This window comes from Chaetodon trifascialis, chromosome 22, assembly GCF_039877785.1.
Source record: "Chaetodon trifascialis isolate fChaTrf1 chromosome 22, fChaTrf1.hap1, whole genome shotgun sequence".
Lineage (NCBI taxonomy): Eukaryota > Metazoa > Chordata > Actinopteri > Chaetodontiformes > Chaetodontidae > Chaetodon > Chaetodon trifascialis.
Window position 1 is genome coordinate 7,125,691 of NC_092077.1, and position 25,491 is coordinate 7,151,181.

Sequence of the window (25,491 nt, forward strand, 5' to 3'; positions counted from 1 at the left end):
ATTCTGAAAAGAATTTAACAGGAGCAAGGTCAGAAATTATACAAAACGTGAATCTAAGATGTCGTGCTGAGTTCTTCTTCTTTGTGAGATTTTCATGGCTTTCCGGAGGCCATAAAGGATTGTGGGGGTGAGGTTAGAGGTCAGAGGCATGAAGGAGAGGAATGGAGGAGGAAGGAACAACAAAGCAGTGTAAAGCTATCCATAGCTTGTTGGTCAACCTAATATATGACTGGTTAGGGGGCTTTGGACAGTAGGAGGGGGCACGTCAACAGAAGGTGCGCTCGGCGAAGCGCACGCGTCTGCCGCGGAGTTGTAAAACCAGATGTTGACTTATTTTCCCGGGCGCAGTGATCACTCGAGCCACATCCATCACTGCCTTTATTGCCTTATTGAAATAAAGAAAATAAATCTGGCTGAGGAAACATTTGTAAACAGGCAAAATGTGGTGGCAAAACAAATGGAAGATCGGAGCCAGATTCATATGTTCAACAAACAAAATAAATCTCCGGCCAGCCTTGAAAATTTACATTTCTTGCAAAAACTTTAGGTAAAATCTCCAATTGATTTGATTGGCGCTGATATATGGGTACATCAGGAGATCGGGCTGTAGCTATCAAGCTGTAAAGTGGACGTGTGTGTGTGTGAGTGTGGAAAAAGAGGGAAAATAAGAGAAAAAGAGAGAAGGAGTGTGTCTGGTCTGTGTTTACCCTGCAGTCAGCCAACCTCCTGCTCACATTTAGCATGGTCTGACCTTTGACCTCTCAGATCCTGACATACCAGCTCCATTACACACACGCACACATACACAATTACACATACACAAACACACTTCCACATGAGGCCTAGATCATTCAACAGGATGTAGTTAGAGAGAGGCACACTGAGGTACAATCAGCGCAAGTGTGTGCGCCCATGTCTGGTCATATGTACCAATGTTTGCCTACATGCCTTTGTTGTGTGTGTGTGCGCATGTGTGGAACAGCACAATCCCCCATTGTTCTTCAGCTGCTACCTTTAACAGGGCCGCATTCCTGCGCCAGTCAAACCAGATGAGGAAGAGAAAAAAAGGCAGAAAGAGGGGGAAAGCAGGAGGGAAAGAAAGGGACACACAACAGGGGATGAAAGGAGAGTCAGGAGATGGGATGGAAGGAGGGAGTGAAGGCAAGGCTGCTGACCTGCCCTTTGACCGCTCGGGAAGGTGAGAGCCATCCATTTGTCCTCCCTGTTGGTAGCTGCCCCCCCGACCCGCCCGCCTCCACTGCCCACCAATGCCCCCTCCTCCTCCCTCACTTCCCCCTGCACTCCATCCATCCGCCAACAATGAACAATAAAGGCAACTGTCGGGAGCACTGGCCGCTGGAAAAATAAACACGCCGCTGTCCTAACTCACAGACCCACCTTTGTAGAGCCAGAAATGTGTGTGTGTGCATGCCTGTGTGTGTATGCGTGTACAGCCAAAGCTGACCAAGACAAGAAAGAGCCTTGTGTTACAAACGTTAGCCCGTTCAAATGGGGGGCGAAGGGGTGGTGAGGAAGGGGCAGGGGGAGGAGAAAAAAAGGATAAGGGGGGTTGCAAAGGTGAAATGATGGATCAAAGGAGTCTTTCTTGTAGAGGCTTCTTGTTGGGGTTAACCCCCCCCTTTACACACACACACACACACACACACATCCAAGCACATGCACCAATGCAAACACAGTAAAACTGAGCACCTCTGTGCAAAACAGTGCGTACGTTGAGCTGGAAGGACATTCCTTTAGTTAGGTGTGTGAAAACGAAGACAGCCGCTCTATTCTTTTTCTACAAGCTGTTCTCGATCCCCCCTCTCGGCTGCCGATTTTTTATCAGCAAACCAGACTATTTGCAAAAGAAGACAAATCCAAGAAAACAACACGCTTCCTAACTGAGATGAGATTTAGTTTACTCCGGTGTTGGACGTGAGCTGCCCTGTCTCCCCCTCCTCTTTCCCTCCCATTCAGACTTTCAGAATTTCTGTGGTCACCCCATAAATCAGCTCGCGCTGGCTTGTTTCCTCAGCTGCTGCGAGGCGGGCGGGTGGATCGATAACTGGTTTCCTCCATCGCTTTACACACATTCCTCCTTAGGCAGATTGCGACGGCCCGCGCTCACCTACAAACCCGCCGAACCAACACCAACCCTCTCCCTTTTCTCTCACACACACACTCCTGCACGGCGTAATTAACCAATTTGTAACAATGTAATACTTGTCAGTGTGTTCGCAAGGCTAATTAATGACCCCGGCTGCATTGATAACTTCCCCCCGGTAAGGAGGGAGGAGCGGGGATGAGATGAGGAGGGGAGGGGAGGAGCAGGAAGGAGGAAGGGGATAAGACAGACATGATGGTGGAGGAGAGAAGAGGGTGAAGGAAGTATAAGAGTCTGGAAGTATAAGAGGTCTATTTAGAAGGATATTTATATTGACACCATAACACAATTAGTGTAAATAATCAAGTTAACATTAAGGTAACAAAATTAAATGCTTTCAGTAAAGCAGTTACTGCATGGTTTACAGTAAACTGGTTTTCCAGGAACAAATCAAGTGTATTTGATTTGTTTTTTACTTCATGATGTGTAGCCTGCAGTCAATATCTTACTATTGCTGTTTACTGCTTCCTCACTCCGGTGGGTACATGTTTACAAGCTCATGCTGGGCACAAGTTAGCAGATATTCTGGGCAGAAGTTTGAATAAATGTACATAAAATGATGCAAAAGACATCCAGATATTTCAGTTTAATAAATTGGAGCAGCCGTAAAGAATCCTGGGTTCACATATTTCCCTCAGTGTAACATCATGGTACTTTAACGAAGTGCTGAAACAAGCAGATACTGTGTATAAAACGGCTGTTCAGTGTGTAAAGAAGGATGAGAGGCAATTCAAAAGGAAACTCAAGAGTTTAAGAGGGGAACCTTTCCTGTCACTCTCTGATCTAATGCTGCAGATCTGATGGTAATGACACTATACTGTAGGGACATTTATTCTAGTCCTATGAGTTCCATACTTGTGTGTGTATGTGTGTGTGTTTTTGCTAAGTGAACCGCATGGGGCCTTTTACCAATGTTGCTTCTCAATAAGGCTGACAGAGCGGGAGGCGGTGGCTCAAAATCACTTTGTTCCCCACAAAAAGCTCTTCAATGGAATTCGATGGGGGGAAAAAAGTCAAGGGATGCACTGACGAATGTAAACAGAGTGTGCGTGCACACACGCGCACGCACACCCACACCTATACATTCAAACTATTAACACAAACACTTGACTTTCTGCATATTTCTGTATTTTTTCCCCCATAATCACAGGCACAAGAATAGCTCACACACAGACACATGTTGTTATGTAAGGACTGTCTAAGACACACACATGAACTCAACTGTCATGGACACACATGCATGCACTTCCACTGCGCACGTACACACACACTCAAACATACCGCTCTCCCCAGCTGTTGGTGTGTGTTGCACCAAGCGGGACGCCCCTACACAGAAATGTCAGCGCGGCAGGGAGCTGGGAAAAGGGGGTTTGATCAATGGAGCCCCCCTCTCGACGGCCACGCCGCTCCACAAGGCTCTTTGATTACATATTGCTTTGCCTCCTAATGAAGCTCAATTACTGGAGGAGAACGCCGGCTTTGCCCCGGAGTTACAGGGAATAATAGCTCAGACTCTTCCAGCGCTCTCTGCCTCTCTCTACATCCTTTTCCCCCTCGCTCTCTCTTCCTCTCTCTAGCTGATTCTTGTTCCTGCATATTCACAGCGCAGCTCTCTTGTTCCCCTTTTTGTTTCACTTACTGCCCTCTGTCCTGCCCTGTCTGTCTTGCACTCGGGTGTTAAGAGGGGTCGACGTGGATAAAATGGGTGATTAACAGCGAGATTAACACGGCGCTGAAGGACTGGCGGAGATGTCGCTGACTTTTTGATGCGTTGGTCAAACAGAAGTCGGAGCGGCGAGCGTGGTTCACTTCATTTGAGTTCAGCTCAACCGTATTCATTCAATGTCAGTTTATTTCAGTCCAGCTTAACCTTGAACCTGCTTTTCCTTGGATCTATGACAGCAACTATAGAATAAAAATGGATAGACAACAACCACATGGGCAAATCTTAATTTTGATATTAGGCGGACAGATATGAAGTTAAAATGAGTCTTTACTTTGGGTTTCTGAGAGGATTTATGGATCATTTTTAATGGACATCAGAGGAGCACCAATCAAGCTCAAATGTTTAAATTTAAATTTCTTAACAGCTAGCTTGAAGGTATACTATGCAGGAACAGTCCGTCACTGCAAGCTACTATCGTAGGAATGTTACATTTGTTGGAATGGAAAAGCCAAATTTAGCAAACTAGCTAAGCTAACCGCCGGGACATACCTGTCCAACAGAAAACAGGCTAACTCCACGTCACTCTTCATCCCCAACCCCCCAGATTCACTCTTGTTTTACTCTCAGTTTGTCCACTTGGTGTTTCGTTTTGCTATATTTGCGTGTTTCCGCCACTTTTCTGTCGTCTTCGTGGTTTCCTCTTGGGATGCATGCTGCTTACAGTTTGGCACCTGGTTGCTACCTTTTCTGTGAAGACCTGACCTCAACCGCAAGTTTTTAATGGCTGGGCGCTACACACCCACTGGCCAAAGGTTGTTGCCCGTAAACACAAAGACAGCAAAATAAGAAGAAAACAAGAAGTGCAGACAGAGGACAGGGTCCCTGCAGATAAACACACCACCACACATTTCTAGTGGGTCATAAATGATGACTGAAAGGAATTACGTTTGTTTTTTTTTAAAGAAAATCCTGCATAGTATACCTTGAAGTTTAGTTCTGTCATTATTCTGTTGTACCATACCTTTAATTTCACCGATGTGCCCTGAGCCCATGGCCAAAAGTTTATCCTTCCAGTCCTTTGACAACAGCCTCTCAATGCTGGGGGCCTCTGTTTAAGGGAGGGGGGTTGGGGGTGGGGGTGCAGAGGAAAGAGAGAGAGAGGGATTCAGTTGGCTGGCCAGCATGACAATAAAGCTCATTTAAAGTCCATTTGCTGTAATAAAGGCAGCGGCAGCTCAGCCTAATGGCCGCATCAGCAGGAGAGAGAGGGAGAGAGAGGGAGAGAAAGGTGGAAAGAGAGAAGCTGATAATCGAAAGAGAGGAAATCTGAAGAACAAAAACAAGTGAGCAAAAGGGAGAGAGCGAGAGAGGCAACGCAAGATAAAGAGAGAGACAAGTGGAGGAGAGAGGGAGAGAAAGAGAGAGGCTTTTTCCCTCTCACCTGCTGCTAGAGAATCATTAGCCCTGTGGGCCCTGAGACAAAGAGGGCCTTAATGCACCCGCCACAATGGACACATTATCAGCTAGCGCTTTGTTTTCAACACACACTCCACAGACCCTTCCACACACAAACCCCTGCACAGACACACACATGTGCGCATGCAAACACACACACACGCACACACACGCACACACACATCCTGCTGAATCACTAATTACAGTCCTAACTATGGTCACACGTGGATGTGTACACACACACACACACACACACACAATGGGGGAAATGGAAATGTCATACACATGCAGAGATTCAATCCTAAAATTGTGCACGTGTATGCACTCATAGATATCTCTCACACACACACACACACACACACACTCGCACGCATGCATGTACACATACAGACATGCTGCCATCAACCCAGTCACCCTGTTGGCTGATATTGACATGGACAAAGGGAAACGGAGGAGGGGGGGGTGATCAAACAAAGGAAGACTGAAAGTGTGAAGCAAGAGGGTGAGATAGAGAGAAAGAGAGTGTGTGAGAGAGAGAGAGAGAGAGAGAGAGAGAGAGAGAGAGAGAGAGAGAGAGAGAGAGAGAGAGAACTCTATTTACTGGGAGCCATCTGCACTTGGGATGTGAGGCCTTGCTAAGGAAAGAGGTTTTACACTTTGAGTGAAGAGATTAACCCCATCAGCCAATGCAAACACACATACTTCAATGCACAAACATCCACAAAACACACAGACGCATGTATGCACAACACATGCACTTGAATGAGCTCATATATAGATATATATAGCGTCACACACACTAACACACACACACTGGCAACTGCTGATGGCAGGCGAAAAGTTTGTTGGTGACCGGATTATTTTTTTTTTTCCCATAATGACAAGCCTGGTTTAAGAAAAAAAAAGTCTTAATCTCACTGGTATGAGACAGCTTGCCTTCACAAACAAACACACATACACACACACACACACACACACACACACAGGGACATAAAAATGGACACTTTCTGCAGAGAGAGCGAGAGATGTCCGGTGTGTTGAGCTGAACAGCTTAGCGAGACATGTGTGCGCACACATACGCACGCACACGCACATGCACACACACTCACACTCAACAGCAAATAAAATTTCTTTTACACATCACACAAACAAAAAAAGCAGTGCTTTGCTGAAACTTTTTTTCTTTCCTTTTCATCCCTCTATTCTTCTCTGTCTGAGATGGAGCGGGCAGATGAGGATGAGGAACCCACCTGCAGATTTTCAGGATTTAAAATGACACACGATCGCACCAAAACAAGGACGCACACGACAGAGTCGAGACATACAAGCTCCTCTCAGCCACACATAAACACACAAAACATTGCAGCGTGTCCTACATACTGTACCTCAGTTTGTGTGTGTGTGTGCGTGTGCGTGCCTTCAGGCTCCCCAGAGGCCTGAATCAGGTCCTTTCCTCTGGCTTCAAAACCAGAGCATTCACGCTCGGTTGATTACAATTCGCAAATGCACGCACACACACACACACACACACACAGTGAAAGATCAATGCTGAGCTTAAAGGCAGTCCACCTCTCACTCTTTCTATTTCTCATCCTTCACTCTTGCCTTTTCAAATCCCTCCGCCGTCCTTGGACTCTGACTGGTCTGCCCTTACAGTTTTTTTTTTCCCAACGCTGCCACTCAGCCAGTTAGTCAGCAAACTGAGTTTCGGCGTCCCTGACGTGCCCTGGTGCTTTCTGTCAGAAGCCACTGTAGCCTTGGGGAATAGGTTAGCGGCGGGATGAAGGTAGAAGGAGGAGCAGAGCCGAGATAGACGGAGAGTTTGCTGCAAAAATAGGGAGGAGGGAAAGAAACGTGCGCAGAGAGGAAGAGCAGAGGAAAAAGTGTGCTCCTGTGTTTTTTTACCCCCCGTGACAGCTGTCTCACCGTCACCCCAACAGGTGCTATTAGCCCCTGGCGCTCCCCCTCTCTCCCTTTCTCTCTGTCTCTCACTCTCATCTCTCCCTCCAGCCCCCTCTCCCTCAACAATGACAGAGGCTTTTAAGCCAAAGAGCTCTGACAAGTGAGAGGGAACAACAAATGGCAGTGTCGCCTGTTCTCTTGCCATTGCACTCCCTCTCTGTCTCCATCTCCTAGTTATTATTTTTATTTATTAACAGGGCTGCAGTTATTGTCCCCAGTGACAGGCCGGGGCCACTTTAACTATTAATAAAAAGCCAAGAGGCTCTTTCATTGTGCGGCGGATGGCAAAAATGGGAGGAAATGGGCAGGAGGAGTGGAGAGGGGAGAAAAGAGGAGAGGAGAAGAGAGGAAGAGTTCCTGTGGCTTTTAGCGAGATGTTGATTGATGTGGTGAAGACTGTGAGGAATGAACCGACACTGTCACCTTTGATAAACTACAAACACGCACCCTCAAAAGACAACACCAACACATGCACACACACACAAAACTTCAGTTAAAAAGATGCTTTTGGACATCCTGAATCGTCAACACCTCACAAAAAAGTCCCTCTCCTGCATTAACTTCATTCTGGTTGTTTGGGCGTTAGTCGGTGCATTAGAATACTTCCAAATGCCAAGTGCATTTCCTTGCATTCTATAAGAATATGAAAGATGGCCACCGTTACCTGACGTTGTACAATGCTAACTTTCCTGATGCAAATCAATTGTTGACCGACTCTTTCCACTTCCCTCGCATGCAAGGATTCATTTGCTTCAACCCCGCAGATGGAAATGCACCTGATGTTACGTTCTGTAATATTTCAAGAGCTTTTCATAAAATGTGCTCGACAGTTGGATGGAAACACAGCGAGCATCTACTACTGTTAATTGAGGCCAAAAATCACATAATAAAGGAGGACAGCACAACACTTTCCATGAAAATCAGAGAAGCTACTCCCTGTTCTTCTGACGTTTAGGATGTGTGTTTGTGTGCGGGCATGTGTGTGCTGTGTGAGGTAAGAGGGTGGAGTATGGTGCCCACGCAGGGGTGTGGGCTGCATATTTGCAGGGTGGGGTGTTGGGAGCTGAGGACGAGGGAGGACAACCGCCTCTCCCCTTCATGAAAATGAAGGGGTGAGGAAATGAGCAGAATGAGGGGAGGGAGGAAGTGTAAGTGTCGCACAGGGCGGTTAAGGTGTGTGTGTGTGTTCATATTAAACCCTTGAAATACATTTTTCCCCTTTATTTTCCCCATACGTAGCTGTGAGGTTGGAAAAACCATCACTTCTATATTCTGTATCAGCTTGTTCCAGCTCCTTATTAAAGCCTTATGATGTTTACACTGAATGAAAAATTAAAGCCCTGTATTCTAGATGTCTTTTGCAACTTCTTTTGTACATATTTCCTCAAATTAATGGTGTCTTCGGAAACTTTGGATTTGGGCCAGCAGACAGGCCACAGAGGTTTAAGGGCTTTTAAAAGCCATCATCATGTTTTGACTGTCCGTTCGGACCGTACGACTGTGAATCCCGCTGTAGTATTTTCATGCGAAAACACATTAATTCGTCTGTGGGTGACGTTCGCAGTCCGACCCCGCGCGGCTGAGAGGGATTCTGGGAAAAGCAGAGGGGGGAAAACGCTGACAATAACTCTGGAATCGTCGGCTATTATCTTGGCTCATTGGCTCAAACGGAGTCAAGCTGCTGCCCTGCAGCCGAGCCAAAACAACCCCGTCCACCTGCCGAGCGAGGGAGAGAGAAACACTGTGTGCGTGTGTGCATGTGTGTGTCTGCGTGCGCGCGTGTGTGTTAGAGCGAGGCCCCATCCGGCTTTTGGATCCACAGTGAGCTTTTGGTTCAGAAGCTGCTGGAGAGAGAGAGAGAGAGAGAGAGAGAGAGAGAGAGAGAGAGAGAGGGAGAGGGAGAGAGAGAGAGAGAGAGAGAGAGAGAGAGAGAGAGAGAGGTGGGAGGAGACTCAACTTCAGTCCAGCTCGCTCCGACCAACCTCACAAACAATACCATCTCACCCTCTCTCACTTTCTATTTTTCACTCAGACGTTTTGCCCTGAGTCACCACAAGCGGCCAGCTCTATTTTTCCTATTATCTCATATTTGTGAAGCCTGGAGACCTTTAGAGGAAAAGGGAGGGAGGGATGGTGAGTGGGATGAGGAGGAGGAGGAGGAGAAGAAGGAGGAGGAGGAGGAGGAGGAGGACGAGGAGGAGGGGGGTTTGGAGGAAAAGAGTGAGAGAGAGCCTGGGCCCTCGGGTGCACAACAAAGGGACCTCTGTGCCAGCGCCAGGCCCAGCCGGGCTCAGAGGAGGGTGGAGGATGAAGGAGGAGAACGAAGACAAGGAGGAGGAGGAGGGCCCACAGGAAAGGGCCCTGGCTTGGGACCCGTGGCCGGCCCTTATATCCCGAAAAACAGGCTCCACATTGACTTGGGCCTTGGCAGACACGGGGAGGCTCCAGCTACTCTCCCCCTCTTTCCTTCTCCGTTCTCCTCCTCCACCCTCCTAAACTGAGCAGGGGTCAGCATTGAATAAGCAATTATACAAGCACTGGTGGAGTTTGTCTAAGGCTGCCACCCTGAACACTGAAGTATTGAGATGGAAGGAAGGAGTAAGAGAGAGAGAGAGAGCAAGAGAGCAGAGATGTGTGGTGACTTCTGTGGTGGAAACACATTAGCTGGCGGCCATGACGAAGACAGAAAGAGAGTTTACATGTGATCCAAAGATTAGATTATAACCAGATTAAATTGAATGACTGCAACCTTAAACAGGTAATCTGACCTGAATTACAGCCAAAATGACAATAAACAACAGATACAAATGAGGCCTGTCCATATTATTTGGACCATAAATGCACAATACCACCCTTTTCCTCTTAATCTACAAACACACTTGTACATAAACCCATATTAATATAGAAACAGCTTTTCCAGTACAGCGCCAAACTATGCTATGTAACCGGTCTAAATACGTCACCTAACGCAGCAGCAGTCACTGGTGTAATGAATACTTGGTGCAGTTTTAACAAGCTGTTTCATTTTGAAAAAAAAAAAAAAAAAAAAAAAAAGGCAAAAAGGGAAAAAGTGGTGTTACTATTTAAATAACATGAGGTAAGTGAAGTCTCTTAGTAGTGAAATCTTACAGCTTGAACAGACCGGATCTCTTCATTATGAAGATGTTCAAAGAAACTTCAGAGAAGCAGAATTTGGAAGACGCCTCCTCACTTATTTACACCCTCTTGATAATGCCTTGCAGTCTGGCTCTTCCCCTCGCGCTGACGGCACCAACACGCTCTATTACGAAATGATGATGTTGATATTTTGATGATCAATTCATGTCTGGTTGAGCTGGGCCATGTGTCTGGACACATTTTCATCGATTCCTTCTAAAGACGGTCCAATCGTTCCAAAGCAAAAGGGGGGGGCCGTGCCAAGATTACGGGCAGTCTCTCATCAAAAAAAAAAAAAGAAAAAGAAACAACAACAAAAAAAAAACACAGGGGCAGTATATGGCGGCTTGAGAAGAGGAAGACATGGTGAGGGAGATGTATCAAAAAGCTTTTTGTCCAAGCCCACCTCGCACCACCACCTCCGCAAGGTTAGCTGCTAACAGTACCAATTACTGGCTTGTTGTTGGGGAGGACAGCGCTTGGCAACAGTTGCTGCGGTGGCCGGGCCTCTGTGTAAACACTAAAATCCCTCTCCTCCTCCTCCTCTTCATCTCCACCCTCCTCCTTACTTTCTAGCCCCCTCCCAGTGCTCCCCGTCTCCCAGTGAAGCAGAGGAGGTGTGTATGTATATGTATATATATATGTGTGTGTGTGTGTGTGTGTGTGTGTGTGTAGTCTCAGTCCCTGGTCGGTCTCAACATCCACAGTGACTGTTAATTCAGAAGCTGCTCCAACTTCAGTTATTAATAAACACCCAGACCACTAGGCAGGCTGGGGGGGGCGCACACTCTCACACACACACACACACACACACTCACACACATGCACACACACACACACACACACACACACACACACACACACACACACACACACACACACACACACACACACAGTGGAAGTATCTGGCACGCACACTCACACACAGAGCTTCATGACATCAGCTTCTGAGAGTTAAGAAGCTGTTATTCACCTTGCAAAGTAAGTTTTTGGGTGAAGCGACAAGGGACATATGGTCCTCCCCTAAAGTACTGTGACAATCACAGACGCGTCTATAAACACCTTTTGGGGCAACACACCTGTTAACAAAAAAAAGCACACACACACCATCAGTTGCCAAAACACCTAAAGACTCACCATGTATTTAAAGGCAGATGAAGTTTTAGGAAAAAGCTTTTAAAAAAAGGACAAATTAGCTTTTTTTTTCCCTCTCTTGTAAATGTGAGGAAAAATATAAAAAGGACTTAAACTCACACAAAACAACAGATGTAGTCAGATCTTTTTTTCGGTCTAATATTAGAGGTTGTGTGGACGTATAGCAACATGTTTCCATTAAATGTGACGTTCTAAGAATAGGCCACAGCACATAAAGCGAAAATTTACAAGGGTGTCAGTCAACAATTTAATAAATTGAAAATCCATTTATCTGAATACAGAGTTCTGCCCTTCACTCCACTGCCTTTCCCTAACAGATGGTGTTGTGGGTGCTTATGTCCAATTTGATTTGAACCAAACCCTCAGCCAATTTTTACACTGGCATGAAATCTCAGCGAGCCAGATCCACACACTGGCAGTCAGAAATAGCAGCGGAGAGGGCGCGACATTGTGAAAGAACGATGAAGGGCAAAATCTGGAGCGACATTCGAGAAAGTCGCAGGAAAAGTTTCCTTGTTGTTTGCATTTTGCTCGTTTTTTTTTTCCCTTTCTTTCTCTCTCTCCCCTCCTCTGCATGTTGTTTTTGTGCCGAGCTGGAGGAATTAGCGATGCTATCTTAATGCTGTGCTTTTGCGGGAGACAGAGAAATGTTCTTTTCACACACACACACACACACGCACACGCACACACACACACACACACACACACACACACACACCATTTTCCCAATTGCCTCTGTGACCTCCATTATCATTAAATGGTGTTTGATAGCATCTAGACATTTGAATCCGCTGTGGACTAATTCAGCTTGGCCCCTGATAGCCGCTGCCACTGCACCTTATTAGGGACAAGCTATGGGACCAAACACTGATCCCATTTTCATTTTACTGCCTCATACTTTACAGGCTGAAGAGACCAAGTGTCAACTGTGGTACTGATAACCACCAAATACTGCTGCTAATTGCCTGGTTAACAAACAGAGCCTCATGCGGGACTTTTGAATAGATAACAGAGGTTCACATGCGACAATGGGTCACGCTGAATTTAAAACTCAATGTATGCACTGAGGATCCTTTGAAAAGCTGTTCTGAAGCATATTGTATGCAGCTGTTGCTGTCAGGGGAAAACCTTGTATCTCCTGCATGCAAACTGGAAGAGAATGCAAAAAAGTAGGAGGAGTCATCGCTTTTTTTTTACATTATCTGATATGTTTTGCGACCGTTTCACAAGCCAAAGAGGTCAAAGAGATTTCTCAGCCAATACAGATTCATGATGTAATCTACCAGCCAAACCATGAAAATCACTTAAATTAGGTTTTCAGCAACAATTTCAAAGTTACACGCAGATCCAAATGTAATTTGCAGACTCTTGAAATCTAAACTTCCATGGAAAACTCTGATTTAATCAACGGCCAGAGAATCAACCAATCGGACGAGCCGAACAAAACCCCACCAAAAAAAGCGCGTCTGCAAATTCTGCTTTCTTAACCTGATGTCAGAGTGAGGAGAGGGTTAAACAATCAGGGCCGGCGCTCTCTTAATGCATGCACATCTCCCCTGTCAAAAGCATCCTGCTGAAGTAGGCCAAGGCATGTGTATCGGTGTGTAACTGTGTGTGCGTATGTGTGTCGTACACAGCGGCTCGGGCTGCAGTAATGGAAAATGACACTTGCAATCTGTCTCGTGGCAATAACCCCTCTTCAGTGCTCTTGTCTCCACTCCAGACACACACAGTCGTGCACACGCACGCGCACACGCTCGATGTCTCTGTCACCGCAGCAGCCCCCGGGCCGTCCTTGTCACTGCACAGCTTTATTGCATCACTTTAACGTGACAACAAAAGAAGACATTGTACATCGGGTCTGCTGCGTACAGGAGGGGAACGGACCCGCGCATTAACTACGCGAAGCACACACGGAGAGCGCGCGCGCGCGCACACACAGAGTGCAGCGTCTTCTCTCGTGAGTCGTGACATTTTTCGTCTGCCTGTCAAAGCGATGACAGAGAGACAGACAGAACAGCAAGACACTCCTGACACAGTAATGTTGCTTTGCATGTTGGAAGCCTATTCAAACAAGGCTGAGCTGTGACTTTAACCTCCCCTCTGCTTGTCTGTGTGTGTGTGTGTGTGTGTGTGTGTGTGTGTGTGTGTGTGTGTGTGTGTGTGTGTGTGTGTGTGTGTGTGTTTGTGCATGTGAGACTGATGGGTAAAGACTGTTATTTCTGATGCTATCATAGTTTTGGCCCCATGTTGGCTGTTTGATTGACAGTTGGCTTGGCTTTAGAGTGGCTTTGCTTCGCCGGACGGCGGAGGCGGGACCCGCCTATTCCAGTTAACGCGGACGCTGTTGACAAGCACAAACAGACACACACGCACACACTTCTCCCTCTGTTTATGCGTCTGTTTGAGTCTTGATATCCGTCTCTGTCTCTTTTTGTCCTTCTTCTCTATGTGTGAATGTTTGTTCCATCTGTGCGTTGATCGGCCTGAGACAGAGCGTGTTGTAAAGTCTTTAGAATAGCCCACATTGTCCTGTGTGCTGCTCAAAGATAGTGCGACAGACATGTGAGAACCATTAGACCAATGGCAACAACAGTCCAAACAGCACTGGAATGCTCTGCTGACTAGCATGTGTGTGTTTGTGTGCGTGACCTGTTGGATCCTTGCGAGCCATTGTGCTCCAATTATTTGCGCAAGTCGACGTCTCCCGCTGTAAATCTTTTTCTACTCCCCTATTTTCCTGGCGAGATCACATTGCTTTCAGGCAAAGACAAAAAAAAAAGTTTGATTGGTTAACGAGATTTCCCTCGTCAATAACGGCTGATGCTGCTGGTTAGGTCACATTAGATCATTTAGCCATCTGTGGCCAACAAATAGGAAGGGAAGAAATTAAATGATGGTGAAAGAACATACTGCAGTGACAATGAATTAAACTTTTGCTCTAAAATGCCTATTTTATCAATAGAATTGAACCACTACCCGATAAAGGCAGGCTTAAAGGGGCATTTCACCCATTTTCCACCTTAAATTCAGATTACCTGTCACAAGGAATAACACACACTGTGTAAACAGGGAAAGTTTGAAAAAGTAGCCCCTATGATGTGATAGTGATCAGTCAGGGTTGTCAGGGTTACTTCGGCCTGGACTTGAGATGCTACTGAGGTGCATTATGGGACATGTAGGATAAGTGTTTTTAGGACTGAGGAGTCAGGATCTCGGCTGTTGCTGCTTAAATTTCTGTCTCTTGTGAGTTCCCCAACATTTGTCATTTAGTGGCCAGCAGTCGTGTAGAGTATATAAACGCTTTGAAAAATGCTGTTACGTGCCCACTTACCCGTTAGTCATACAGATTCGAGATCAAAATGGCTTTAACTGAGTGGAGAGGTGCCAAGTGGAGCTCAAAACAGCCCAAAAGTGCAGTCAGCACATTCTAATTCAGTATGTTCTAAGTCTAAATTAGATTTTCATTTCTACTAAAACACTAATTAAAAGATAAATGCTCACAAGGTTTATCAAATCATGCTCAGCTTTTCTATTAATACATTGTGTTTATTTTTTAAATCAGTCCGGTGTTAATCTGATCATTCGTATCTTTATCAGAGCAAGTTAACTGTGTCAATTCAGTTACATGTATGTCGACGTAGTAGATAAATATCAGACATTTTTTGGATTTCAGCTCCACTCAGGCACAGTTCCATGCATCACTACTTCTTTTCTTCCTGTACGGTCCTGTCTCTCTTTGACCCCCCTCTCCTCCTCCTCCTCCTCCTCCTCCTCTTCCTCCCACCATTCCTCCGACAAGACATCCATGACTGTCTGAGTGGGCTAATTGTCTTAACAACGTCTGGCTCAGAAGAGACTGGAGACTACAGTGAGGTCGGATAACCTTGGCCGTAACCTCGTTAGCGTAATCGAACAAATCAAAAAAAAAAAAAAAAAAAACGGACGAGGAGGGCGTGATCTGCAGTTAACTGGGGCGAAATTTAGTTCGGCTGGTGGCCTGCACCCGCCTGTGTTTTCACATAGTAAGCTGACACCGGGTGGGGGGCTAGACAGAGGGCTCTATGTTCGAGAGTGAGTTGGGTGTGTGCTTTTTTGGGTGTAAGAGTGTGTCAGACAAACCGACATGACTTAACAAAACAAGTGTCCAGTGTCTTAGTGTGGATGGCTCCTTGATCCAGCATCACAAGACTGTCTAGTGTGAAGCTTGCAAACAAATATGAGTACATTAGTTCAATTTGGGGGGGGGTGACCAAGAGGGATAGAGATAAAGATAGAATGGAATGTTTCCCCCGATGCTTCATGTCTATGAATGTCTTAGTGTATAAAATGAAGCCAGACAGCATCATCACCACTGCGAAGCCCACTACCCACCATCTGACACACACACAGACAGGAAGCCTGCAACTCCACCCACATCTGAAGCAGCCTTAAATAGCGCTGTTACACACCACTTACACACCGTAGATCATTGATATTCATAGTTAATCATCATTTTACTCACAAATTTCAACAACAGGCATTTGCATTCTAAATTTAAGAAAACGGTCGGGCGGAAAAGGGCTGCGAGCGTAGGAAGGGAGTCTGTGCCAAAATAATGGTGACGCATGCAGACACACAAACACACACACACACAGATCTGGAAGGTTGAAGTTTTATGGGAACACTTTAAAATGAAGCAGGTGATAGGTGTGTATGCACGTCTGTGTGTGCGCTGACTACAGACAGGGCAGGATGGATGCTCTGGAGGACAGAAAGGAACGAGTGAGTGTGTCGGAGCAGAGGGAAGAGCAGAGGGTGAAGGTGCAAGGGTAGAAATCATGTGTTGTTCAGGAATGGAGGCTTTCAGCGACAGCAAACTCGGTTACAGACCAGGCTAATATAAACAAGGCTTATTGAGGGATTGCTCACTGAATACAGAAGCAAATCCATCATTGTCTATTACACAGAAAATCAATAAGAACCTAGTTTTTATTGTACCTCAATGAGGGAAGCAGTTAATTATTGTAGGAAAAACAGATTTTTAACAAATGAGGCTGTAAATGAATTTGTGGTACAAGAAGGTCATTATCCTTTTGACCTGCAGTGTATACTGTATGCTCAGTATTTAGGTCACTAAGTTGCTCTGGAAGGGTAAAAAGATGAGTTCATGCTAAATTTTGGTATATTCATCAAATGTCAGTGATTTTGAACTTAACTTCAGGGTCTATGAATTGTGATTTCCACAATATTTGAATAAAACAATAAAAGAGAAGAGTCAAGAGATATCCTGACCCTAGTAGAGCGTGAAAAAAATGGATCCTACATTGCCCATTAAGCAACTAAATAGCATCCTTCATTTGGCCCCTTTAAATATGGACTCTAGTTGTCTAAGTGAGTGTATAGCAACTCTGACCATATATTAACGATTACTGTAGTATCATGTCATAATGCCCCCTTTATAGCCACTGACTGTGATGTTTTGGAAAGGCTACAGAAACACACACCTGGTTACAGACAAGACTGGCGTACAGCAGCTGATTTGCTTTGTCGGTATTACAATGAGCCAAGGGGCCCCATGTTTGCGTGTGTGTGCACATGTGCACGTCACCCTGTGTGTGCGCGCTTGCGTCTGAGTGTGCGTATGTTTGGATGTTTGAATGTGTGTGCGTGTGTGTAGGTGACAGCTCCAGCCCCAAACTGACTGGCATCTGGCGGTGGCAGTTGTTTTAACAGCTGAGCTGACAGCATTAATCCGAACGCACCCAAATCAAAAGGAGACAACACCTGTTCACTGCTCCTGAGCCCAGCCGAGGAGGAGACGAGGGAGGGAGGGGGGAGGGAGGGGGAGACGGAGAGCAAAGTATGAATGGAGGCAGGGAGTGAAAGAGATGGAGGGGGAGTGATTAGAAGCAGGTGGAGAGAGCGACGGTGACAAAGGGAGGTAGGAGGGGAAGTATGGAGGGAAGTGAGGATAGGGCAAGGATGGAAAGCATGGGATGAGAGGGAGGAAAGAAAGAGGAGGGAAGGATGAGGTAGGAGTGAAGGAGGGGAGGGAGAACGATGAGAGCGGGCACACTGCCAGGCAACACACACACGGCACTCTTTCCCCTGAGCGAAGCGGAAAGGGGCAGTGGGCCAAACGAGGAGGGAGGGGTGAAAACAGAGGGAAGGGAGGGGAGAGGTGAATGGATGGATAGAGAGATCCCACAGGGAGAGAGAGAGAACGACGGCTGGAGAGAGGAGGGATGGGGGAGGGCGGACAGAGAAGTACAGCAGCGATCCATCCAGAGGAGCAGAGTCAGAGCTCTGACATGAGTGGCTGGTGATGGCCGCTCTGCTGGCCAAGCAGCAGCGAAGGAAAAGAATGCAGCGGGATTGGGGGGGAGAGGGGCTGACGGGGGATGCTTGTCTCCCAACATCTGGCTCATATAAGGCCAGGCTGCGATGTGGGCTCAGGGTCGTGACCCCTGAGGCTGACAACACAGACACAGCCACTTCATCTGCGGGAGCCGCCCTCTGACCAGGCAGCCAAGGGTTAATTAATATAGACCCCATGGCTTCAAAGACTGACACAGTGACTGGCTGAGTGAGCGGCTGAGTGACTGGCTCTCTAGCTGACTGAATTCATGTCTGAGTAGCTAGAAGACGGAGAAACTGAGTGGCTGACGTCTTGGCAAGCTCGCTGGGGCTCTGTAGGACGGGCTCCTTTGCGAGCTGACTGGCCGACATATTGAAAGACGGAGTGACTGAGTAACTAGCTGACTGACTTGTTGCGCTCTGAGTGACTGTAGCGCTAAAGCTACACAACAGTGTGTGCACCACCTTGATATCTGTCATGCAAGAGGAAGCGGAAACAGTATGGGTGGCCCGTGGGTGGGTGATTACGTGGACCGCTGGCACGCGTCCATTCGCTATCCCTGGTGCACCATGGGTAGCTGTGGCTCCTTAGCCAGGTCAGGCAGGCTGGTGCGTTCATCATCATGAGTGGGGCGACATATTGTACATGCATGTTTTTATTGCAGTTGTCATGTACAGAGAGCTATGCAGTGATACACACAAGTCCCACGCCTCCACTCAGGCTGTTAAAACCCCCTTACATCCACGTCAGGCCTTAAATCCTGCACTGGACACTGCTGACATGGGTGACAGGGGACTACAGCTCTGACGCTTTCACATGAGAGTTGGAGCTGAGATGTAAAATTGTGCTAAGCAGATTGTCCACAAGCCTACATGGATTACACAGGGGGAAATGGGGTGCAGTTTCTATCACATATACAGTATGTGGCATTTAAGGCATATACTGTGCTGACTTGCCTACGCGTATACTACATAAGCACAGTATATACTGTATGTACACACACTGACTCTTTTGCAAAAACAGTCACAGCTAATAAGCTCTAACATAGATTTTACTTTAAGTCTATTTAAAGTACATTATAGCCTACAGGAAGTTTACATGCTGCCATCAAAGTGTAGTTGCGCACCTACAGTGTGGAGCACATAAACAAATGCATGCATCCACAATATATGTACTGTACATGCACATATGCATCACAATAGGAAAAGTCAATCTCACTTTGATCTGAAGTGCCAAGGAATTAGCTCGAATGCGATTATCTTGCTGTGCCTGGTGTCAGTTTTATCAGCCCGGTTGATTTGCTTAGATTTTACTAATTCAAAAACCATCTTTGAAGCTCTATTGTCTGTATCGCTTTCTGCTTCCTCTTTGAGTACTGATTCATGGAAACTAACTAACTTAAAAAGTGTTTAAGCCGGTCCACAGAAGGTCAGCCTAACGTGCGAAAATGTGAAATGTGTCCACAGGCAAGCATACATTTCAGCGTGTTTAAGGAATAATGTTTCAAATGTCAATGAATAATGGATGAGGTTTGACACATTTTCTCCACTGGAAACTAACAAATGCTTCAAAAGCTGCTCAACACAGCTCACTAAACTCTGACTAAAATGACTGTTTTAGAACTTTGTCTCGATTTTCCCATGATTAGGATCAAATTACATAGTTCTCTGCGAGACTTCCTCCAGAAGTATAAGAAAATTATGGACCCGTAAAAACCGAGCACTACCAATTGTTCTTATTGACCCTGCAACGAGGAGCTAAGAAAAAGATCAGTGTTATTAAAAGTCACGAGTAACTTCCACCAATTTCGTCCTTTATTCAAAGTTAACTTAGAAATGGCTTCGTGCGCACTCACTGTAACATTTGCATGCTAATAGAAATGTCTGGAAAGCTTGCAGCAAAGCGATAGGTTTTTATATCTTGCTATGGCACAATGTCAAGATGAAAAATCAAGCATTTAATTTCAAAATGCAACATCCACCTACTCACAAAGTAACTGCTGGTATGTCAGTAAACTACTTAATGGAAGATCGATGAACTTATCTGCTAACTGCAAAGGATTCTTCTTACAAAGTGAAACTGTTTGAGGGTGCCGTCATCTGGCCTTTTGAAAACTGGTTGAACTCCAAGCAGTAATTCCTTTTTCCACAGTGTTTCTCAGAGTGTTTTTGTTGCTTAAGTGCCTCAGTGAAAAGTTTTCAGATTTCTCAGCTGCATTTCATATCCTTTTGATAACGTAATTGAGGGACAAATGAAAGTCGGTGCACTTTACACAAAGTCATTCATCTTGCAGCCATTTTGCAGCATAAAAACATTCCTCTGTCTCTCCATGGGAATGGGAAAAAAGACCGAGAAAGGAAAATCACAGAAAAGGAAGAAAAAACAACAGGGCGTGCAAATGAAGCGGGTTTATGAGCAAGCTGAATAGATAAATCATGGATTCCACTGATTTGGTCATGGGACATGGTGCTGAATGGAAGTGAATGGGGAGGGTGCCAAAACACTGGGGCCTGTCTAATATTTGGGAGTCAGTGACAGAAAGGCCTTTATGTGTGACAGTCTGACTCACACAAACACACACTTAGACACACCCAAACATATTCATATGATGCCACACAGGAAATGCACAGACACAGCCCCCCCACCCCCCACCCCCCCGCCACCTGCCTCATCACCAGGTACCAACACACACAGGCGCATACACGCAGCGTTCTGTAGGACAGTCAAAGTGTGGGTAGGTCACAATAACTAAGCTATGGAAGCCCTGGCTGATTCATGAACCTCACGCCTTTGTCCTTAACTTAATGCCACGCCGGGAGGCCAATAACACACACAGACACACACACACCATCAGGAAAACCACAGGACCCTCTCTCCTCTCTATAAGCCCCTTTATGCTCCTGTATTGGACAAAAGCTGGGGCACTACTTTTCCCCCAAACACACACACACACATACACTATTCATCTCCTTAATATCGCTCATCTGGACTGGGAAGAATGGTAGAAAGGAGTTTCATCCCCACTGATTGTCTCGTGCAAGGCTGGGAAGAGAATGTCACGTTGAAAAGCAGACGCAAAACAATTCAATAAGAAAAGTGACTTGAATGCGCCTTTCATCGAGCCAACAATGGCCGGCCCCACAATAGGCCTCAGGTTCGCCCCATGACGTTGCCTGTTTCTCATGCCACAAAGGGAAAAAAGAAAAAAAAAAAGCCCCGAATTGACTCGATTTGAATTGCGAGCCATGTCCGTGATGATTTTTCTCCCATCTACTGCAAACGACGGCGAAGTGACACAATGACACTTGGATAATTGGAGAGAATCATAAATAAAAAAGGAACTGGTTTTCATAGATAAGCAACTTGAAGCGTGAGCTCTCCGCCATGCTTCAAAGTGAGTTTTATTTGTGCAAAAGGATGCCGTTGCTTTCTCAATGTTGTGATCTCTCCGAGCAGAAAATGTCTGAATTTCACCGGAGAGGAGGCGTAGCATGAAAAAACAACACAGGGAGTTCAAATTTCCTTAGAAAGAGGTTCAAGTCAGAGTTAGTCTCATAAGCGCAATGTCAATTTCTCTTTATTTAGGGGTTTTTAATTGGCTAACAGGACAGGACTTGCTTTTCCTCACTCGCCTGAACTTTCTCTTTCCGTTTGTAGTGAACTGAAAAAAAAGAACCCCCCCCCCAAAAAAACAACAATTCTTTCTTTCAACCTCGCCTTCTGTTTCGTTTCAGTCGCCTTCTTTTTCCCAGCGCGAGAAGAATGTGCTGGGAGAGTCCTGCTGCACTTCACGTTAATTTATACAACTAACTAATTACCGACAAAGGGTGGAAATCACATAAAGACAGTCGCCCGCTCCCACGCTGAGGGTGTGAACCCTCTGCTGTATGTGTGTGTCTGCGTGTATATATGCTTATATTCTATATGCTGAAAGTCCACAAATTCCCCTTAGGGATCTGGTCGCAGGTCCATGTGATGACTTGCAAGGCTTGTATATGCCATTGTTGATGTTTAGAGTGTGTGTGCATCTGTGTGTGTGCTTGACAAAACCCCCCAGATAGCGGAGCAGAGGAGGGATTAAGCAAAGTGAAGGAGGGGGTGGACTGATGGACGGATGAACGAGAGACTGCCTCGATCCCTCCACTTCTCCAGCTCTTTTTTCCACTCCCTTTCTTTCTCTCTTTCCTTCGTCTTGGCAGAATGTATCCGCCCTTCCCATTGTCACCCATTGGAGTGTACGGAGGCGTGAGGGAGCTCCGGCCACTGTGTGCTTGTGTGGCACAATGGCCTTGCTTAAGTGCTGTCCTATAAAATGCCTCAGTGCTCTCTAAAAGCAAGCCCTGGATTCCCTCCCTGCCTTGAAAATAGATGAAGTGCTGTGCGTGCATGTGTGAGCATGTATGTGTGTGTGTGTGTGTGTGTGTGTGCGCTGTGTGACATCTGTCATTGAGTTGGCATTTTCAGTATGGAAACCAGTGCCTTGAAGCAGCGAGTACACTCAGCCATAAAAACACCATTCTGGTTGACCTTGAGGTTGCCGGCACGGTTGTAAACCTGCACACAGTGCACGAGTGTGTGTATGTGTGCGCATGAGTGTGTCTCTTGTTTCCCCACACGTGTGTCCAGATCAAGGCCGTAAAGTAGAAAGGCCAGGGTCTGACCCCAGAGCTGCACCCTGGCTCAGAAAAACAACAAGAATGTTGCCATTTGTTGACCCAGACGACATCACTGCCAGGAGAGGCGAGTGACCGTCACAGCCACACAATCGAGCGCAGTGCAAAGTTGTTTACAGCGCTGCGTTACGTCTTATATCAACAGCAATCATTTTGTCAAACTGAATGTCACTTTACAAGAAAGTGGGCAATTTGTTCTGTTTTTCTGGTCTCCTGTTTTAGGGTAGGACATAGCCACTGTTAAAATCAGGCATTAAAGAAGGAAGCCACGCTGACATTAATGCATCTTGAGCTGCTGCTGAATCAATACAAATTTCTATCATAGTTATTTTTTTTACTCACAGGAAGTGAAGTGTGAAGTGAAAACCGAGTGATACTGATGGATTTGGCTGCTGTATTGAAATAAGAAGAACTTCATTTGTAAAAAAAAAAATGCAATTTAAAGGCGTTTTCTCTCTGCACGCTGCCCTCCACGGCTCGCGTCATTCTAAAGGTTTACTCTGCGTTGAATCCCGTGTACAGCAGTGGTTATGCTGGAAGGAGGGACAACATAAAAAGTCCCAGAGGCCACGGAGCCCCAGCGACGGGTAGCTGTAGCTGGGTAGCAGAGGGTCAACAGACGGGTCCAGCGATGGAGCTCAGCTGGCACTTAATGTGAGCCACTTACAGTCGAAGCTGCCATAGAGCGAGGGAAGGAGCAAAAGGAGAGGAGAGGAGGAATGAGGCTGAGTGTCTGGTGAAAGTCCAGGGCAGAGGAGGCACCACTCCAGGGGCCAAGAGGAACATCTGTGCCCCATTTAGTGATGTTTCCCCTCCTTTTAATTCCCCTCATTTTTCTTCTCTTTCATTTTGCAGTGTCTTATCTATCTATCTATCTATCTATCTATCTATCTATCTATCTATCTATCTATCTATCTATCTATCTATCTATCTATCTATCTATCTATCTATCTATCTATCTATCTATCTATCTATCTATCCATCCATCCATCCATCCATCCATCCTGTGCATGTCTGTTTTCACACTGCTGGGCTAATAGATTATTACCAGGCTTTGCTCTGTGGCACAGGGTTCGCAGGGGGTTAAATGGCAAGTCCAAGGGAGCTGTCAAGGTGTGTGTGTGTGTGTGTGTGTGTGTGTGTGTGTGTGTGTGCGCGCGTGCGTTTTCATTGATACAGGTGTGTGTGCACTTGTGCAGCCATCTCTCTTGGGGTTTAGCACCGTCTCTCCTCTCGACCCCGCGCCTCCCGCGATGTTCCGCGCTCTGCTCTCATTATTCCACGTAATGACACACACACACACTCCAGCACGAGCATCTCACCCGGCCGCCTCTCCAAGACACACGCACGCATGCACACACGCACGCATACACGCATACACTCAAGGCAGTGTCATGGCATTCTTATCTTGGCTCTTCCTCCCTGTCGCTCCTGAAGAAATCATTACAGGAGACGGCTGTGCGGTTTGTGTGCGCATCTGCACATATATGTAGCAGGCGTGTGTGAGAGTGAGTGTGTATCTCCAGGGTAGCAGGTGGCCGGTGGAGTAAGACAGGAGATGAATGGAGAGAGCAGGAGAGCGGTGGAGCATGGTTGGGCCAGGCCATGGGGGACAACATGGCTAGTCATTTATTAGAGGCCAACACACACACCTTGCAAGAATGCAGCCAAATGCAATCCTCCTTATAAAACACACACACACGTGCACATTCTGTCACAAATACATATGCAAATACACATACACAAGTATACATGTTCCCAACGGCTTAAACAGCGCACACACACATACACACACTGACCTAGTATCTACCACTCTCCATTCATCTAGCCTAAGTAGAGCAACACTAGCCACAGACACCAAACTATATCTTCCAAACTTAAGCCATATGTGTGTGCGTGCGTGTGCGACTGTCTGTGTGTGTGTGATGTCTCGCTCAGAGCGTGCCTTCGTTAAGTCGAGCTTCTCATTCTGAATCGAGATGTTTATCGTTTTCTGACCCATTTCATGTCTTTGGCCCCTTGTTCACATCCCTCCTGGTGTTAATGTTCCTATACTCTAAATGTGTGTGTGTGTGTGTGTGTGTGTGTGTGTGTGTGTGTGTGTGTGTGTGTGTGTGTGTGTGTGTGTGTCATTGATCCAGCTGGAAGCAGTGTGTGAGCGTGTGTGTAAGGGAGAAGAGAGGGAGAGGGAGAGGGACAGAGAGAGCAGTAATATTCCAGGCCTTTCATAATGATTAAAGCCTTCATTAAATTTTCATCCCAACCTGCTGTTTGCTGCTAATGGCCTTTGTGAGCCACACAGCCAAACAATAGCTAGCCGGGCACAGAAAAGGGATTTCTATCTCGCGCTCAATACCGCCCCTCATCCCCCCCCCCTCAAAAGCCTCTGCCTCTCTTCATCTTTTCTCAGCATCCCTTTTCTTCCTTTACTCTTTCTTCCATTCTCTCTTGCTTGGCCTGGGTTTGTGTGTGTGCATGTGCGTGTGTGTGTGATGGGTCTGGAGGCGCTGGGGCCTTTTGTTCGCGCGTTTCATTTAAACGTAGGGCAGATAATGCTCCGGGTTGGTTTGGATGCCGCACCACCGTGGCACTCTGCTAATGGGGTCTGTGAAGACATGGCTCTTTCTCTCCTTCACTCCTCTCTGCTGCTCTTCCTCCTTCTGTCTTACCCTCTCCCTGTCTCTTCCTACCTCTCTGCGCTGGCTGACTCATAAAGATCCATTATTGTTGTTTTTTTTCCCTCTGCAGCCAGTTCATGAGGTCTAGTGAAGCAGCGAACAACCCAAAACACACCTCAATTACAGCTCAGCTCAAAAAACAGCCCAGTTTTTTTTTTCTTTCTCTCTTTTTGTGTGTGTGTGTGTGTGTGTGTGTGTGTGTGTGTGTGTGTGTGTGTGTGTGTGTTAAATGTGCCACAACA

The 25,491-nt window shown here is 46.4% G+C and overlaps 1 protein-coding gene across 6 annotated transcripts in view; it reads right to left on the reverse strand.

The window, feature by feature from the left end:
- The window catches only part of sox5 (SRY-box transcription factor 5), a 223,638-nt gene that overhangs the window by 41,576 nt on the left and 156,571 nt on the right, over window positions 1–25,491 (reverse strand). For all 6 annotated transcript variants that reach the window (XM_070991612.1, XM_070991610.1, XM_070991609.1 and 3 more), the window contains one exon: window positions 4,852–4,938. In XM_070991612.1, the coding sequence (XP_070847713.1) occupies window positions 4,852–4,938 (87 nt within the window). The remainder of the gene's footprint in view (window positions 1–4,851; window positions 4,939–25,491) is intronic.